Source organism: Suncus etruscus, chromosome 2 (assembly GCF_024139225.1).
Source record: "Suncus etruscus isolate mSunEtr1 chromosome 2, mSunEtr1.pri.cur, whole genome shotgun sequence".
NCBI classification, from domain to species: domain Eukaryota; kingdom Metazoa; phylum Chordata; class Mammalia; order Eulipotyphla; family Soricidae; genus Suncus; species Suncus etruscus.
In genome coordinates this window covers 40,395,981-40,415,129 of record NC_064849.1, presented here as the reverse complement: position 1 = coordinate 40,415,129, position 19,149 = coordinate 40,395,981, and the positions used below count along the sequence as shown (strand labels likewise).

At 36.4% G+C, this 19,149-nt stretch overlaps 1 protein-coding gene and 1 pseudogene across 1 annotated transcript in view; one reads left to right on the top strand and one right to left on the bottom strand.

Moving 5' to 3' along the window:
• The window catches only part of SOS2 (SOS Ras/Rho guanine nucleotide exchange factor 2), an 87,290-nt gene that overhangs the window by 20,647 nt on the left and 47,494 nt on the right, over nucleotides 1-19,149 (bottom strand). The window contains exons 8-14 of the mRNA XM_049767018.1: nucleotides 12,719-12,817; nucleotides 8,608-8,735; nucleotides 7,512-8,164; nucleotides 6,914-6,995; nucleotides 4,943-5,065; nucleotides 4,085-4,188; nucleotides 1,334-1,556 (exon numbers count right to left, since the gene is read on the bottom strand). Coding sequence (XP_049622975.1) covers nucleotides 1,334-1,556; nucleotides 4,085-4,188; nucleotides 4,943-5,065; nucleotides 6,914-6,995; nucleotides 7,512-8,164; nucleotides 8,608-8,735; nucleotides 12,719-12,817 — 1,412 coding nt within the window. The remainder of the gene's footprint in view (nucleotides 1-1,333; nucleotides 1,557-4,084; nucleotides 4,189-4,942; nucleotides 5,066-6,913; nucleotides 6,996-7,511; nucleotides 8,165-8,607; nucleotides 8,736-12,718; nucleotides 12,818-19,149) is intronic.
• LOC126000993 (nuclear receptor-binding factor 2-like) lies at nucleotides 13,729-16,856 on the top strand (annotated as a pseudogene).

The window sequence follows — 19,149 nt, the reverse complement described above, 5'->3', positions numbered from 1 at the left end:
AGGAATATCTTACTAAGTTGGCTAGTCATAAAAATCAAAGGCCAAAAACCACACTTTTTTTTTGGTGTGTGTGTAGCACTGCTGTTTATTATCATCAAGGTTTTTTGTTCTTTTATTTTCACAATTATATTTTTATAATTTTTATAAATTTATAAATTTTTATAATTTAATGACTCTGAATTACAATTCATTTATAACAGAATTTCAGGTGTCCAATGTTCCAACACCAAGCCCTTCACCACCAGTCTACTTCCATCCAATGATGTCTATAGTTTTCCTCTGGTCCCTCAGCCTGCCTCTATAGCAGACACTTCTTACTTTGTCCTTCTAGACACAATTATTTATAATATTGTTACCAATAGTATTGTAACTTTACCTCCTATAAGCTCCTTGTCCTTATCCAGAGTGATCACCTCCTATCACTGTCATAGTGGTCCCTTCCCTGACCCCACAGAGCAAGATTCCTCTAAGGATCAGTTCTGGTTGAAAAAATACACCACCTCTTTAAATCAGTTGACTTAAGTACAAACAGACTTTTTTTTAAGGGGACATTGAGCTGTTATCAAGGCTTACTCTTGGTTCTGTGCTCGGGGGTCTCTCATGTTGTGGTTTGAGGAACCATAACTGGTGCTGAGATTAAATCCAGTCATCTACATGCAATCACCTTACTACTGTGCTCTGTCTCTAACCCCAAATGGGCACTTAACAATTTTTGAAATACGTGTTCTATTATTTCTCAGAAATTTAGAAATTGTCTCATTATTCTATGTATATTACCCATCTTCCACAACAGACATCTCATTTAACAAAACAATTTCTGTTTTGAAAGTAGGTTCAGATAGAACAAAATTTCACACTTTTTTTTTAACTCATTAAAAGAGTTTTAGAAATATTTATTCCTGAAAGGATGCTGTTTGTTATTCATTTGCCTAGCAAACAAATTCATTTGTTGGGATTATTCCAGTTAGGACCCAAGATCTGGAAATAAAAGAAGAAACATTGTTTCATTCAATATTCTGTTAGCTACTCGGAACCTAGAATCCATACTGCTGGCTTAGCCAAACTACTGAAAAATAAAGCAATTTCAGAAAATATCAGAAATAGAATCTTGAACATAGTTGCTATTTCACTGTATCAGTCTCCATTCTACCACTCTTCTTGTGAAGAATTGACGATATCTAATCCAAGAATGAAATGTCACAAGACTTAAACTGAACTAGTAAATTCCCTCTAAGCCTACAACATATCTTTAAGCATTTGTGATTAGCAAAATGTTCTGAAAATAAAGGTCTTTGAAAGATCTTGAAATCGCAAAGTAATACAAAAATTCTACCTGTAGAGATCAGATTCCAAGAGTGTCAGCTGACGTGCAATTTCTATTGGGTGAAGTGTCATAAGCTCAAATGATTCAAAATGTCCTGGTTTGCTGAGATGCCATTCAATTGGTGGAGGCGGACTTTCAAAGGTAATATTATGGCTTATTCCATTTGCCTGAGCTTGTTTCTTTCTTTTGATTATCTTAGCGATGGACTCTACCCATTTCTTCATAGCTTTCCCTGGAATTAGAATGCACACAAAATGCTTTTTATGTGATAGAAGAAACAGGAGGATCTTGAACTAATTAACCTTCACCCATAATATCTAACTTACACCCAGTTCAATAATGATCAACTCCACCAATTTTTGTTTCATCTAGTCCCACTTCTGGCCTTCCTCCACTTGCTTTGATTGTGAAACAAATTTAAGACATATCATTTAATTCATTTTAAAGTATGTATCTCTGAAAGTTAGACTCCTGAAAATAACACGTCATACTATGTAAAAAATTCACAATAACTTTTTTTCACGATAACTTTTTAATTTCATCAAATATCTAGTTAATGTTTAAATATCCTACATAAAAATTTGATTACAATTGAAATAGGTTCTGAGAAAAACCTATACATACATTAAATTAAATGCTAAATATCATTATCAAATACCAGTATCTCTTTATCTCACTTTTGCTTGCAATTTATTAACTGGAATTGAATAATTTGCCTCTATGTTATTTCCCAAATTTGTATTTTGCCAATCATATCCCTGTAGTGTAATCTGCTTTGTTTCTCTGCTCTTCTATTTTCTATAAAACAGATATGTAGAACCTTTGTCTGATTCAGGATCAGTATTTTATCACTGGTGGTATAGTGGGGAGCATAGCTGCCTTCTTGGGTCAATATTTTAAATGACTGTTTCATATGAATATCTATCAGGAGGCATATTTTCCCTATCTTTCTGTAATTTACCAAGTCTTAATAAATAATATTCTAATTAATTTATTTTCACTTATTAGTTGAAATAGTTTTACAATTGCTTTTTTGAGGGGATGCTACAAGCAGGGATGCTCAGGGCATATTCCTGGTGGCGCTTGGGAGAACCATAAGCAGTACTAGGGATCAAATCCACATTGGTTGCATGCAAATCAAGCAAGCACCCTACCTGCTGTACTATCTTCTCTAGCCTCAGTTAAAATACTTTTATTAAAATAAATTTTTACCCATCAAAAAAGCATTAACCTCTGATATATATAACTTATAAAAAGTCTTTAGACATTTACCATAGATATTAACAGAACCATTTTCTGCTTTATGTATTTTAGAAGTTCTTTAAGTCACATACAATCTATAATCTAATATCTTTCAGAATACAACAAAAATTACTTAATACCATATACAATTTAGGGCACCACAGCTATAAAAATATCAAAGTTACAATCAAAATATCACAACCTCTGTTTTATCAAAAATTTTTTTGTTTTATTTTGGGTCACAACCAGTGATACTCAGGTGTTACTCCTGGGTCCGCACTCAAGAATTACTCCTGGTGGTCCTTGCGGGATCATATGTGATGCTGGGAGTTGAACCTGAGTTGGGAACATGCAAGGCAAGCACCTCACCCACTGTACTATCTCTCCAGCCCTAAATCCCCTATTTTAAGGAAAACTCCCCCATAAGAAACAACCAGAAAGTGAGATAAACTAGGCTGAGTGAAGATTTCTTCGTTAATGCCTTAAACTGTCACATGAAATATGAATGTTTTTGATTCAATAATATATTTGATGATATATTTGTTTATAGTTCACAACTTCAACTTATGGGTTGTATTGTAAAATTTCAGATAAAAAAATCATTTTTCAGATGCTAAAAAACTTTACCATACAAAATAAATATCTTTAAAACTGTTAGCCATCCAAAATTAAAAAAGATTAAAGAGAACTAGAAACATAAAATTACATTAAATTTAATTTGATGAAGAAATGACAACTTTAGGAGAAAATTGAATAAAGATAAAGTTTATCATAGAGGACTTTTGACTTCTTTAAAAGAAATATTTCTGGGCTGGAGACATGTTAATCAAAACCCAGCAATCCTTATATTCCCCCAAGCCCATCAAATGATTTTTTTGTTTGTTTTTTTTGGGCCACACTCAGTGGTGCTCAGGAATTACTCCTGGCTCTGTGCTTAGAAATAGCTCCTGGCAGGCTCAGGGGACCATATGGGATGCCCAGGATTGAACCCGGGTTTGTCCTGGGTCGTCTTCATGCAAGGCTAACGCCTTACCACTATGCTATCGTGCCAGCCCAGGAGTGATTCTTTCTTTTCTTTTTTTTTTTGGTTTTTGGGCCACACCCGTTTGATGTTCAGGGGTTACTCCTGGCTATGCGCTCAGAAGTTACTCCTGGCTTGGGGGGACCATATGGGACACTGGGGGATCGAACTGCGGTCCGTCCTATGCTAGCGCTTGCAAGGCAGACACCTTACCTCTAGCGCCACCTTCCCGCACCCCCCCCCCCCCGGAATGATTCTTAAGTGCAAAATCAGGAATAACCCTTGAGCACTAAAAAAAACAACTTCCAAAAAGGCAAAGTTGTAGGACTTCAGATGGTTCTTAATACATGCACATTTCTTACAGTCTATACAAATTATTCCAAATGCGATTTCAGCTTTTTAAAAATGAGAATTTTATTTTCTCAAACTAAGTCACACAAACTTAAAGGTAAATACATGTGTGACCTAAGATTCAATCAAACCTTTAAATAATATACCTCTTACACTTGAAATGAAGGATTCTAGTCTTTCCAGCAACTCCAAATCTCTTTCAAAGTCATAAAAATGATGCTCAACCCAGTGACGAAACACATTTAAGATCCTGATAAAATGGAAAGAAACATCAGTGAAACCCAAGTATTTAGTCCTATTTCTTTCACTGCTGTAATAACTATAATCGAAGGCCAAAGTAATGCCAACCTCTCTAATTTAATACCTTAAATGCTTCAATGATATAGAAAACAATGTTCCCAAATTGTTAATCAAAATACATATTTAAAAAAAACCTGTGTAAGCATTAATAACTGTGATTTCTGTACCTACTTACCAATTATGTTAGAAAATGTATTTTGTTTATAGTAGAAAATTTTTGCACATTAAATATAAGGTGTATAAATTAATAAAATATAAATATATTTATAGTATATAATATAAAGAACTTAATATAAAGTTATAAATGAGAGGCAACCTGCATCAGTTAGAAAAGAAGAGTGGACAGCACCCAGGACAACAAAGCAGATATCTCAAAAGTTTCCTGAGTGGAGGCTAGCTCCCCACAGAAGACTAGACTGGCTGGCTTCCCCAAATTCTAAGTGAAAGTTGAGGATCAGTCGAAGAAGAGAAACAGTGATGGGTCAAAACTGGCAACATGTCTGCAAGTTAAAAGATGGTGGACGCCATGTCCTCAAAACAGTTATCTTTAATAATTTAATTTCATCAAGACATTTAAAGAGCTTCACATAGAATTTGGGAGGTTTACCATTATGAAGTCAACAACAATACCTATAACTTGATATAAGACCTAACTACTATATGTTGAAAATATATATTAGATATTGAAAATATTCAGGCCATACCTAAGTTGTACCGGTTGAACATATTCCTTGCGAAATCTTTTAAGGTCTGCACTGATTGGCTGCTCGCCTTTCTCTACTGCCAACTTATCTGCTTCAGTAGGTTCTGGCTCTGGAATTTCAAACCTAAGAATAAAAGTTAAATGACAAAATATGTAGGATTAAAAAAAACAAACTTGTTTTTCGGTCTTTGATTTTTGGGTCACATCCAGTGGCACTCGGGTTACTCCTGGCTCTGTGCTCAGAAATCATTCCTGGTAGGCACGGAGGACCGTTTGGGATGCCAGAATTCAAACCACCTAGATCAGCTTACTGCAAGGCAAATGCCCTACCACTGTGCTATCGCTCCAACCCTGATATTGTTTTAAATGTGAAATATTTTGAATTTTAGCTAATTTAATTTACAAATCAATGTGTCATTGTGTCATTAGTATATGCAATAAAAAGAATTTAGGGGGATGGAGAGAGTGTATAGTAGATAAGCATCTGCCCTGCATGTAGCCAACCCAGGTTCCATCTCTGGCACCCCATAAGGTTATTCAAGATTTGCTAAGGAGTGATTAACAAATACAGAGTCAGAGACAAGCCCTGTGCATATCCAGATGTGGCCCAAAATCCAAAAAAGAAAAAAGAAAAGAAAAATTTAGGGCCAGAGAAATAGTATAGGGTTTAAGTTGCTTGCCTGCATGTGGCAAACTCTTGTTCAATCCTGGTGTTATAAATCCCTTGAACAGAGTCTAGAGGACTGCCAGGTATGGCCAAACAAATTCTTAAAAACTAAGAAAATGTAAAGTTCAGTATTGAAAAAGTAATCTTAATAAAGAAATTGTTCATTTTAAGTTTTTTTTCCTGAGGCACAATGATTTACAATATTGTTAATGATAGGATTACATAAATACAATGGCCCAACAATTATTCAATTTTTTAGGTCTAATATTGTTTTCAGTAAGTTCTTTCAGAAGTACAAATGAAAATATTTACATATAGTATTACTATCTAATTTTTTGGTTTTTATCTTATTTTTTGGTTTTTGGGTCACTCCCAGTGGCACTCGGGTTACTCCGGGCTCTGCTCTCAGAAGTTGCTCCTGGCAGGCTCAGGAGACATATAGGATGCTGGATTTGAACCAGGGTCTGTTCTGTGTTGGCCGCATGCAAGGGTGCAAGGCAAACGCCTTACCGCTGTGCTATTGCTCTGGCCCCTAGGATTAACTTCAAACTAGGCCTTGAGTTACAGGTATTAGGATCTTGAGTTGATAATTACTGACGTTAAAGTATTTATAAATGGGTTTCCTATAGTATTCTACTTACTCATTTATATTTAAAAATTTTCCATTACAGAAGTTTGTTTTGGGGGTAGAGAGATAGCTCAAAGGGCTGACAGATATTCCTGGCACGGGAGTAGGGATGGGCAGAGTTTGATTCCTGGCACTTGGAACCCCGATTGCCATCCTCCCAAAATGTTTGTATAAAGTAAAATTCTCTCTTTTATTGGTTGTGGAGAAGTTTGGGTCACACTCAATTGTACTCAGGGCATGCTCAGGAATCATATGAGGAGCTGGAAATTGAAACCAGGGTGGCTGCATGCAAACCAATCGCCCTACCCACTTAATAAATACTAAATTAAATACAAAATACTAAAAGCCCTTTTTTTTCTTCTTTTTTTTCTTTCAGGGTGTGAAAGAAGGAAGGAGAGGAAGAAGGCTAAAAGCCCTTTTTAGTATTATTTTATTGCACAAAAGATTAAATGGTACTTTTTTAAATCATCTAAACCTGGAATTTTTTGATGACTACTATTAAATGTTGTTAAGATTTGAACAGACTTCTGTTTAGATTTCAGTAAGCACAGTATTTGAAAAATGCTGTTAATGTCAGAATAAATCATGTTCAAAACAATGGACTCAGCTTCACATGGTTCGGAACAACTTAATTTTTAAAGAATGTTAGCTATAAATGAAACATGTATTTTTCTTACCTTTCAATCAGTAAACTTAGCAATTCCTGTGGCTTACAAAATGAACGATATGTAGTAAGAAAAGTACGAACAAAATTGGGATCTGAAAAAAAAAACAAAGTATGATCCATGTATAATTTATTCAGTTTAATTAATTCAAATCATATTTTAAAGTTCACTTTTTTAAATATTCTGGCTCCTCCCACTGTGGCTCTTCTTAATAATACAGGTTATTTCTTGATAAAAACTGTCTTCAGCTTCAAGATACACACATATTTTTATGAATATCTAATAAGTCAACTATTATATTTTAGAGGCAGTTATTTATTCCTATTGATTCTGCAGTATATATATATATATTTATGTTTATGGGCCACACCTGATTGCGCTCAGGGGTTACTCCTGGCTCTGTGCTCAGAAGTCACTCCTGGCAAGCTTGGGGGAACCATATGGGATGCCAGAGATAAAACCCAGGTCAGCAGTGTGCACGGCAAAGTCCTATCCGTTGTGCTATCGGTCCATCCCCTCTTTTTATATTTTAATGGCAATTCAATTTTTCCTGGCCTGAAAAGCATTTAAATCCTAAGCTAAGTAAGAGCTTGTAACATATTTCACATACCTGCATACATATGATAAGTTAATCTTTCAATTAATTTCACCACAGTTCCTCCTTTAATAATGGGGATTCCACTTCTACTTTGCAAATTGTCTTCAAAGACTATGTTTTCCTCAGAGTCTTTAACTACAAAACGATATACTTCAGGGCTTGGTAATCTCAGTGGTTGTTCATTTTCTTCTTTCAATAATACTGAATCTAGCATTCTATCTAGAGTACTACGATAATGAAGAGAAATAAGTGCTGCCATCCAATTATTTTTCTCTTCAGAAGACTTAGCAGCAAAAGTAGTGTTTTCTTCTTTGGATACTATTTCAAAAGCATGTTTGCAGTCACAAGTATCTTCTTTATCACATATTTGTATTTTCCTCATGATAAATTTTTCTTTTAATCTGTATTCTGCACTACTATAGCCAGGAAGTCGAGACTGGCTGTGATTGGCTTTACAGCTAATCATTAAGCCATCAAAAAGAAAAATATGCCGTTCATGTTTAGCACCAATTCTTGTCAATGGGCCTTCCATGATGAATTCATTACAACACTGTCCAATATCTTTGCCTTCCCATCCATCTATGTTTTTCTGAATTTCATTCATTTTTTTAATTGCCAAATGCTTGCTTCTTAATTGGCGATTATAAAAAGGGCAAATAGGATCCCTAAAAAAGACAATAGCAAATTCCGTTTATTCAGTAGCTAAACTGCTATAAATCACAAATTACCTAAAATCAAGTAACAAAGAAATGAAATGAGCAAACACTACATTTTTTCTACTTTTGTCACTAAATGATAGATGTCTTAAATCCAGTATTGTGAAAGAGAAGTACTAGAAGATCTGTTTTGCTTCTAATGCCACAAGAAATAAAGTACTAAAGTATTAAATTTCTCCTGTATAACATACAAGTATTAAATAAATGTTAAATTAAAAATATCTTAATATGTAATGGCAATCTTAAGAGAATAAAAACTAGAAGAAAAATGCAGACATGTATAAGTTTCAAGTGTTAGTGGCAAAACTTCCACACAAATAATACTTTTTTAGAAAACCAGTACCGTATATAATCATGCAGAAACATTTATGTTTTCAACAGTTTAAAATTACCCAGGTCGTCGTCTAGGTGAATACTGCTTGTAAATTCGATCCATACTACCTTGGAGATTCATGAGTGCAGTAATTGCTTGGTTTAAACATTCTCTGTCTTCTTGCTCTTCACTACATGCTTTCAATTGCTAAGAAAAAAAACAAAAAGAAAAATTAAGTCTGCATTATTCAACATTTCTTTCTTGTGTTATAATTAGAGAATACAGCACAAATCTAATAAACTCTAACAATGATCTAAAATACCTATTAAAATTACTATCATGAATATCTACTGATGCTTTTATGTTTCTACATTAAAAACAAATACAATATGGGGTCAGAGAGATAGCACAACAGTAAGGCATTTGCCTTGCATGCAGAAGGACCATGGTTTGAATCCCCGCATCCCATATGGGGTCCCCCCAAGCCTGCCAGGGATGATTTCTGAACGCAGAGCCAGGAGTAAGTAACCCCTGAGAGCTGGCAGGTGTGACCCAAAAATTAAAAACCCCCAAAACCCCAAATACAATAGAAATATAAAGTACAGCCAAAGGAATAAAGAAAAGTAAAACATGCAATGGTAAAATTTGGACATTTTCCAGATGTATTAAAATAATTTAAAATGTGAAGCTGAAGTAACTTTTATTGGGAGTTATGACTATAAAAATAAATTATTTAATATACTAATTATATTCTAAATTTTAGAGATTTTTTAAGATTGCAGAATTTTGTTATAAAACATAATCAATTACCAACTCAAGCACTTAATAGCATCATAAACTTGCAAACAATACCTCACAAAGGATTCATAACCTAAAATTCAATAATTCTGATAAATATTAGTATATCCAAAAAATTACTATCTAGAAATAAGATCTACAAGTTACATTATTTTTTTTTTTTTTTTTTTTTTTTGGTTTTTGGGCCACACCCGGTAACGCTCAGGGGTTACTCCTGGCTATGCGCTCAGAAGTCGCTCCTGGCTTGGGGGACCATATGGGACGCCGGGGGATCGAACCGCGGTCCGTCTCCTAGGCTAGCGCAGGTAAGGCAGGCACCTTACCTCCAGCGCCACCGCCCGGCCCCTACAAGTTACATTATTAATTTTAGCAACTGATTTTATTTAATTAAAAAAGCTTTCTCGTGTAATCATTCTTGAAATGAAATAAATTTACTTGTAACATAATTTAGACTAGATGATAATCTAATGCATAAATATGTCAAAATTCAAAGTGGACTGTTAAACAGATACAAATTATACACTTATGCAAAAAGAAATATGACTAACTATGATCACTTGAGAAATTTTTCAATTGTAAATCTATATCATGATTGGGGGGGCCACATCCAATGGTGTTCAAGGCTTCCTCCTAGCTGTGTGCTCAGAGATCATTTTTGTCAGGCTCAAGGGTTCCATACCCAGCTGTGTTTAAAGTTTACTCCTGGCTCTGTTCTCAGGGAAATTCTAAGTCTTCCCATTACTTATATTTCAGAGTATAACAGAGAGTTAATGAGTACAAAACTTTTACTTAGTTTTGAGTAACCCAATTCTTTTTTTTGGAGGGGGGGGGGGTTTGAGCCACACTGAACAGTGCCCAAGGATTACTCCTGGCTCTGCACTCAGAAATCACTTTTGTCAGGCTCAGGGAACCAGATGGGATGCTGGGGATCAAACCCAGATCCCAGGTCAGCCACATGAAAGGCAAATACCCTACCACTGTGCTATCTATCACTCCAGCCCCATGAGTAACTCAATTCTGAAGTGAGAGAAATAACTAAATTTTTAGTAACAGAAGGTTAAATACCTTCTCTTCTTAGTGTATTTTAAAGTTACTTATAAATTAGATTAGTTGGTTTATGTGAAAAGTAAAAGTAGCCTGCAATCAATCAACCCGAGTGATTTGAACTTGAAAAGAAAAAAAGGATATTATATATAAGAAAGGGTTTTAAGTATTAATATAAATAATTCAACAACATACCATAAAATGTTAGGCAACATAGAATATCATATAATTTTTTCATTATGTAGTTGTTTTTCCATCCCACTTATCAGAAACAAATAAAACTCAAATAATAGTTTAATACTCTGTTCACAAGTAAATATTTCTTTTAACAGGGTGTGGCCCAAAAACCAAAAAAAAAAAAAAAAATGGGGGGAGCTAGCGTAGGATAATTGCCTTGCAGTGACCAAACCGGATTTAATCCCTGATACCATTTGATTCCCTGAGCTCTGCTCATGAGTGATCCCTGAACAGAGAGCCAGGATTAAATTCAGGATTAAATCCTGAACCCACTGGGTGTGGATCCAAAGACAAAACAAAAACCAAACAAACAGCATAACAGTTTATCTCTGCTGTCCTTACACATTTATTACATATGTTTGGTTTTAGAATTTCCCCCTATGCACCATAGTAAAGCATTATATTTAAAAACCCTCAGCAATTAAATTAGTTGTTGTTATTGAACAACATCCAGTCTGGCTGAGTGCCTGAATGTTACTTATAGCAGTACTCGGGGAATGATGCAATGCCAGAAGATCAAACCCTGGGATCGTCTATGTAAAGCATATACTTTAGCCACTGAGCTGTTTCCCAGCCCAGGAATTCAGTGTGTGTTTATGTTCACTGTTTTTGAAAGGAGTTTAATTTTTATTTGATCTTTTAAAAATATGTAACTAAAAATAAAGAAATGTGGGGCTGAAACGGTGATGCACGTGATAGGGCGTTTGCCTTGCATATGCTAATCTAAGACAGACCTTGGTTTGATCCCGTGTCCCATATGGTCCCCCAAGCCAGGAGCGATTTCTGAGTGCATAGCCAGAGGTAACCTCTGAGTATCACTGGGTGTGGCCCAAAATGGGGGAAAAAAACGAAGATAAAAAAGAAAAAAATATATATGTGGCACCGGTCTGGCTTAAAAGGGAAGAATATTATACTGCAGTAGGGAGAGGGGGAGAATGTGAACTTTCAAGGTGCTTTCTTTCTTAGTAAGTTTATTTATTTATTGCTTTTTGGGCTACACCCAATAGCACTCCTGGCAGGCTCAGGGGACCTATGGGATGCTGGGGAGCGAACCCAGGTCCATCCTGGGTCAGTCGCATGCAAGGCAAATGCCCTATCGCTGTGTATTGCTATAGCCCTTAGTACATTTAAATAAGGGATGTTTAGAATAATGTGATGTTTGAGGCCTGAGTACAGGGTGTAAGGCACTTGCCTTACACTTCACTAATCCAGGCTCAGTCCCCACCATCCCATAAGGATCCCTGAGCACCAAGAGTGATTCCTGAGTGTAGAACCAGGAGTAACTCCTGAGCTCACCAGGTGTGGCCCTGAAATAATAAACAAAAATAATGTGATTTACAGAGATAAATTATTATGCACTATGGCACTTGACTTGCATGTGGCTGACTGTGATTTGATCCTTTGCACCATGCATACAGCTTCCCATGGTGAATCCAAGGACAGTGCCAGAACTAGGCCTGAAAACTTCCAGATGTGACCACCTACCCAGAAACTTAACAAAAGTTATTACTTAATTGCTTAAGAGATAAACCATTGCTGCTACATACATTCTGTATATGTAAAAATTAGTAAGTAAACTATCTTACAATGTTAGAAGTTTTAGAATATACATTGTAAGTGACTTTATAAAGCTAAGTTTTCTTTCTACTATCCACTATTTAGAAATCAGTTGATGACAAAAAATACAGGTTTGCAGAAATAAGGCAGACTCTAAAAATAATTTTTAAAAATGTGGTGGACTGAACTCAGGACCTCAGCAAAGTCATATCCTAAGATACTTTCTTTTTATGAGAATATTTTAAAAAGTTATATAATCAGATAAAAACCTAGTTTATTTATTTTTATTTTTCCCTTCCTGCCCCCCATATTTATTTTTATTTTTTATTTAGGGGCCAAACATAGATGTGCTCAAGGTTTCCTCCTGGTTCTGTTCTTAGGAATCATTCCTGGCAGTACTTGGGGGACCATTCGTGATATCAGTTACTGAATCCAGAGCATCTTCATGAAAGGTAAGTTAAATACCTTACCTGCTATACTATTTCTCCAGGCTCAAAAACTAGTTTTTAAACATCATAATCACAGGCATTACATTCAGGTAGCTTTCACCTTACCTTTAATAATTCAAAATAGTGCCAGCAATGATATACTGGCACCAGCATAAGGCGTGGAAGGACGTAACGAACTGCCTCTTTAAAACCATCAGCAATGGACTAAAAAGCAAAAAGAATTAATAGTTTAGCGCTGATATCAAGGTTGTAACAACAGAAACTAACAAAACAAGCATTTAAAAATTTAAGATAAACTTATCTTATTATGTATTACTTATTATGTAACTCATATGGAAAGCATGTTCTATACTAAAACTGAAGTGGTGTAAATCAACGTTTTCCTTTTCTTCCTCCAGTCATTATATACATTTCTCCATTTCAAAAATGGGCAAAATAATGTTAACAAAAGCACTTAATAGCTTTTCCTCAAAAGTTTCCATTTCCTTAAAAATAAGGTAAATTTGATATTTAAAAGTTTCAGCTTCTTATATTCAAGAAAATATGAAAAACTATTATAGCCTAACTCACATTTTCAATGGCATCATTTGAAATGTTTTAAGTTCAATAGCTACAAAGGATGACATTAAATACTACAGATGTCATTTAAATAGTCAATGCTTAAATACTTTTTTGTGGCTTTTTGGGCCACACCTGTGATGCTCAGGGGTTACTCTTGGCTATGTGTCACAAATCGTTCCTGGCTCGGGGGACCAAATGGGACACAGGGGATCAAATCAAGAGCCATCCTGATTGGCTGTGTGCAAGGCAAATAAATGCCCTACCTCTGTGCTATTGCTCCAACCCCTGCTTAAATAATTATTTAGTTCATTATAAATTCCATATTTAATTTTATATTTTTTATTTTTTGCTGACAAACATTAGACCTGATTTCTGTAAAAAGCCATATTTCTTTTTTGTTATATATTTCTAATTTTTATTATAACATCATGATTAGAAAGCCATACGTCATTCTTAAATTCAAATATAAATATTGTCAGTTTTAAGTACAGAAGCGTCTATCTGGAAGACTCTATAACTGCTATTAGTATACATTCTACAGGTGTCCTCAAACTATGGCCTGTGAGCCACATGTGACCCATCAAGGACATTCATTCAACCCACTGAGGACATTTATCTGACCCACCCGGTGTTTTTCCCGCCACTGCCTGTTCTGCTTAGCAGGGTACTCGCAAGGGCTGCAGTGCACATGTGTGGAATGTGCACCACACTCTCTGACTCCTCTCCTCTCTCTGTCTTTTGACTCCTCTCAGTCTCAAACTATGGTCCAAGGGCAAGGGCCACTATTGTTCAATTTGTTTTTAAACTATATTCCAGCTTTCCAATGGCCTAAGTGACAGTGAACTGGCCCCTTTTAAAAAGTTTCAGGACTCTGGTATAGAACATCCAAATTTAAGAATTTTACCAACCTCCCTTCTCCTTTATCCCAAATAAGAAAGTACTTTTAATTTATTTAAATAATTTATTTAAGCACGATTATAAAATTTTTTCAAATTTGAGTTTCAGTCATGAAAGTACTCCACCCTTCTTCACCAGTACACTTTTCCTGCCACTTTTTCCTTGTTCTCCTCCCATCCACGCCCCCAACCCGCCTGTCTCTGGGGCGGGCATTTTGATTCTCTCTTGTTCCTTTTAGAAACTGTGGTTTGTACTATCATTAATTAAAGGTACCATGCATGTTACTTAATCCTCTTTAAGCACCTAGTTCTTGTCCAGAGTAATAAGTTCCAACTATCATTGTCATAGTGGACCTTTCTCTACTCTAACTGCACTCACTGCTCTTTGTGGCAATCTTTCTACCATGGACTGGTCCCCTTGTCTCTCATATATATTGTTTCTGGATATTATTACCATATTGCCTCTTATTTATTTTTAAAAAACCTTTATTATTTGATTGATTAATTGGCTGGTTGGTTGTTGGGCCATACCTAGTGGTGCTCAGGGGTTTACTCCTGGTTTCTGCACTCAGAAATTGCCCCTGGCAGGCTGGGGAACCATATGGGATGCCAGGAATCGAACTAGGCCCCTCCCAGGTTGGCCGCATGCAAGGCAAATGCCCTACTACTGTGTGATCTCTCTGGCCCTTATTTTTCATATATTCCACAAATGAGTGAAACTTTTCTATGTCTATCCCTCTCCCTCTGACTCATTTCACTCAGCATAATAATCTCCATATCCAGAAAGTACTTATTAAAAAAGTTAATCTTCACCAGTGTAACAACCATGTCACTCTTAATTCTTAAAAAAAAAAAAAAAATCAAGACATGGGGCCAGAGAGATAGCATGGAGGTAAGGTGTTTGCCTTTCATGCAGAAGGTCATTGGTTCAAATCCCGGCATCCCATATGGTCCCCCGAGCCTGCCAGGAGCAATTTCTGAGTGTGGAGCCAGGAGTAACCCCTGAGAGTTGCCAGGTGTGACCCAAAAATCAAAAACCAAAAAAAAAAAAAAGAAAAGAAAAACAAGACATTGACAGATATGACAGAACATTCTAGTTACCAAGCATTTTTAACCCAATCACCCCACTTTTTATTTGAACTCTTTGCTCTGCATTCAGTGATACTCAAAAGAAGAAATGCCCCTTATGCCCCTTTTTTTCCTGGTTGGCACCCTGGAGATTTTCATATCTTGGATCAAAACATAATGGAAAATTCAATATGGCAAGACAGGTGTGGGAGACAGAATGAAAACTGATTCCTTTAAGGAAATCTGTGACCTCATATAGTCTAAAAAATCTTTGCAGCAAACAGGTAGGCATAATATATCCCAGTTTTGAAAGATGGTAAGTCTACAGAATAGAGATTTAAAAGTTTCTCAATGAGCCTGGCTGCCCGCTCGCAGGGGATTGGTGCTGGCAACTCGGCGCTCCTCTGCCATCTGCCACCCTTCCATGTGCCTCATCCCAGGCGCTTGCCTTCCAGAGGCCTCCACATGCCCTGGGGTCTATAGAAGTAATGGAAAGACCCCTCAATCTGGCTCAAAACAGAGCAGATAAGCAGATCACTTATTAGCTGCAGGGAAATACTAAGAGGCTATTTCTTGTCATAAAAAAGCCTTGTCTTGGGGCTGGAGAGATAGCATGGAGGTAAGGCGTTTGCCTTTCATGCAAGAGGTCATCGGTTCGAATCCCAGCGTCCCATATGGTCCCCCGTGCCTGCCAGGAGCAATTTCTGAGCATGGAGCCAGGAGTAACCCTGAGCACTGCCGGGTGTGACCCAAAAACCACAAAAAAAAAAAAAAAAAAAAAAAAAAAAAAAAAAGCCTTGTCTTTCTGAAGCCTTGAAGCTGACAAAGTCTGAGCAGACTCATTTATCACATTAACTGCAAAGGAACAGTCACTTGAAGCAGCTGCTGCTCATCCAAGAGCGGTGGAAGAGGGCAAAGCTGGAGGAAAGATTGAAAGCTCAGCAGAACACTGACAAGGAAGCAGCTGCCCAGCTATAAGCAGCACTCAATCCTGGTGCTGAGGATGCTGATAGCCAGAGTTCACTTCTTTTCCACAACAGCCCTTCTGCAGAGAAGCGCCTGAAATAGATACACTCCTGTTTTTACTGCAGCAGAAGAGTGAGCTGGCAGAGCCCCTGCCTTGGAAGCAATGCCCTAAAAGATGATAAAACAATAGTAGAAGAGCAGGCAACCAAAACTGCAAATTTTAAGAAGCAAGTGTAATTCCTTGTGGCCGAGAATGAAAGATCAAAAAAAAAAGAAAATAAACAGCTGAGAGCCGAAAAGGCCAGACTTCTAGAGTCCAAAAGAAAAGAAGTTAGGGGCTGGAGAGATAGCATGGAGGTAAGACATTTGCCTTGCATGCATAAGGTTGGTGGTTCGAATCCCGGCATCCCATCTTATCTTCTGAGCCTGCCAGGAGCGATTTCTGAGCATAAAGCCAGGAGTAACCCCTGAGCGCAGCCAAGTGTGACCCAAAAACCAAAACCAAAAAAAAGAAAGAAAAAGAAAAAGGATTTAGAGGTAAATGCTGATTTTGTAGAAAAATCAGAGCTATGGAGCTTGCTACCACATCCTGAAACTGCTATAGCCTCTTCTGGATGGCAGAAGTTTGCAGCAAACATGGGGAGAGCTAAGGACATTCTGATACCCAATCTTCTTCCCTTGGATTTTTCATCTCCAGACTTCCCATTATGGAGCTCTCTGAGGATATTCTGAAAGGTCTAATGAATAACTAAGATGAAGGCCCAGAGAGGAGGTAAATAAAATAAAATATAGAAGTACAGGTAATCTGGAGGTGAGGAAAGGGAAAGCCACATGCAAGGGTGATTCCAGAGGTGTTTCATCACCGAGAGTGCTGCAGAGAACAGGCTGTGCCAGGACTTGAAAACAGACACTGTGAAATAAGTTGAGTATCTGATTTACTGACTCAAGCTAATGATTCCAGTCTGGGCAAAAACTAAACTCTTGTAGGTTCATTTTCTCAAATCATGGCTACCTAGAATAATTTTTTTCAAGCAACAATTATTTTTTCTTATCTTCAGTGTTAAAATGTATAAAAGTATGTTCTGTGTAATTAATCTCATGCCACAAATGATAATGCAACACCTAAAACAAATTTGGCGATCCTAGAAGCTGCCTTGTATTTGAAACATGCTTTCTTTCATGCATTGTTGACTGTAGGCATTTTGTTATGCACATTATGTTTAATAAGGTAAGATGTCTTTCTAGATGAAACTGTGCCACACTTTGTAATACTCATAACATAATGATAACCTCAAGACTATCGGGAGAAATATCTAAATTTTCATTTTAATGAAGAAGAAGCCAAATTATTAGTTACGCTTTTTTTTTTTAAATGACCAGTTTACATAATTAATCAGGGTGCATTTTAAGCATTTTAATCAGGGTGCATATTTTGTTTTTGTATGCTGCATGATTTGAAAATACCAAGGAAACAATCCTTTTGTTTTTAATGATGCATGAGTGGAAGTAATGCTAGTTGGCAATATTTGTTTTAAGAAATCAATAAAATAATTGTATTTTCTACCTTTATTGAATGTGGTTGGCAGTATAAAAGGCAAGTTTTGTGTGGATTCTATGTTGGAATACTTGAATATGAATTTGAACAATTTTGAGCATATGATTACTTTGACTAAACTTTGTTTGTTTTTGGGCCACACCACTCAGGGGTTACTCCTGGCTATTTGCTCAGAAATAATTCCTGGCTCGGGGACCATATGGGACGCCAGGTATAGAACCGAGGTCCATCTTGGGTCAGCCATGTGCAAAGCAAATGCCCTACCACTGTGCTATCACTCTGGCCCTACTTTGACTAAATTATTTTTTATTTTTATTTTTTTTTTTTGGTTTTTGGGCCACATCTGGCAGTGCTCAGGGGTTACTCCTGGCTGTCTGCTCAGAAATAGCTCCTGGCAGGCACGGGGGACCATATGGGACACCGGGATTCGAACCAACCACATTTGGTCCTGGATCAGCTGCTTGCAAGGCAAACGCTGCTGTGCTATCTCTCCGGGCCCACTTTGACTAAATTCTATTAAAGATTTTTTTCAGTAAAAAAAGTCACTCAATGAGAAGTAGAATGACTGTCTCAAATACACGCAGGGAGTGGGGGAGGAAAGAAACAGAGGGCATTTTGGTGGGAATGTTGCAATGGTAAAGAGGGTTGTTCTTTTATGACTGAACCCTAACTATAGTCATGTTTATAATCATGGTGTTTAAATAAAGATATTATTTTAAAAGTCACTCAAGTTTATTTTAAATGTAATTAATACTAATGTATTTATACTATTAATTCTATCAAATAAATGAAGGCAATACATATGGATAATATAACATCAGGCAATATATACTGGAGATATATTATTTGGGGCTAGAGAAATAGCACAGCTGGTAGGTGCTTCCTCTGCATGCAACTGGTCTGATTCTGGTTTGATCTCTGGCACCTCATATGGTCCTGAGTCCCACAGGAATTAACCCTGAGTATAGAGTTAGGAGTAAGCCCTAAGCATCACTGGATCTGGCCCTCTCAAATATATATATGTATATCCTTATAAATAGCCCTATAATTTTCAAGTAAAAAAAAATCAGTTAGGAAAAAACTGCCAATTTCTTCAATGGACCTGCTATAAAAAATACATTTTCCTAAAGACAAATCTCTTTTGGGGTTAAATTATTAGTCCTAAATTAACCCTAAAAAACTAGTAAAAGTATTATTATCATAATAAAATTATTACAGTATACTTTGGACAAATTAGTATTTTTAACCCCCACCTTTATTTCTATACTGTTTTTGGTTTTGCAGTCAGAAGAGTGATACTCAAGGATTTCTCTTGGCAGTATGTAGGTCATAGCTTATATGGATTAAATTTGATATAGAATGAACCAGGCTAGTGTTAACTCCTGTGTTATTTCTTCCAAAATTTTTGAATTACCATTCAGTAAATAGTTACAAGACTGTTAAAATTCATGATATTGATAGAGAGCATATCACCCATCAAAGTGTTAAAT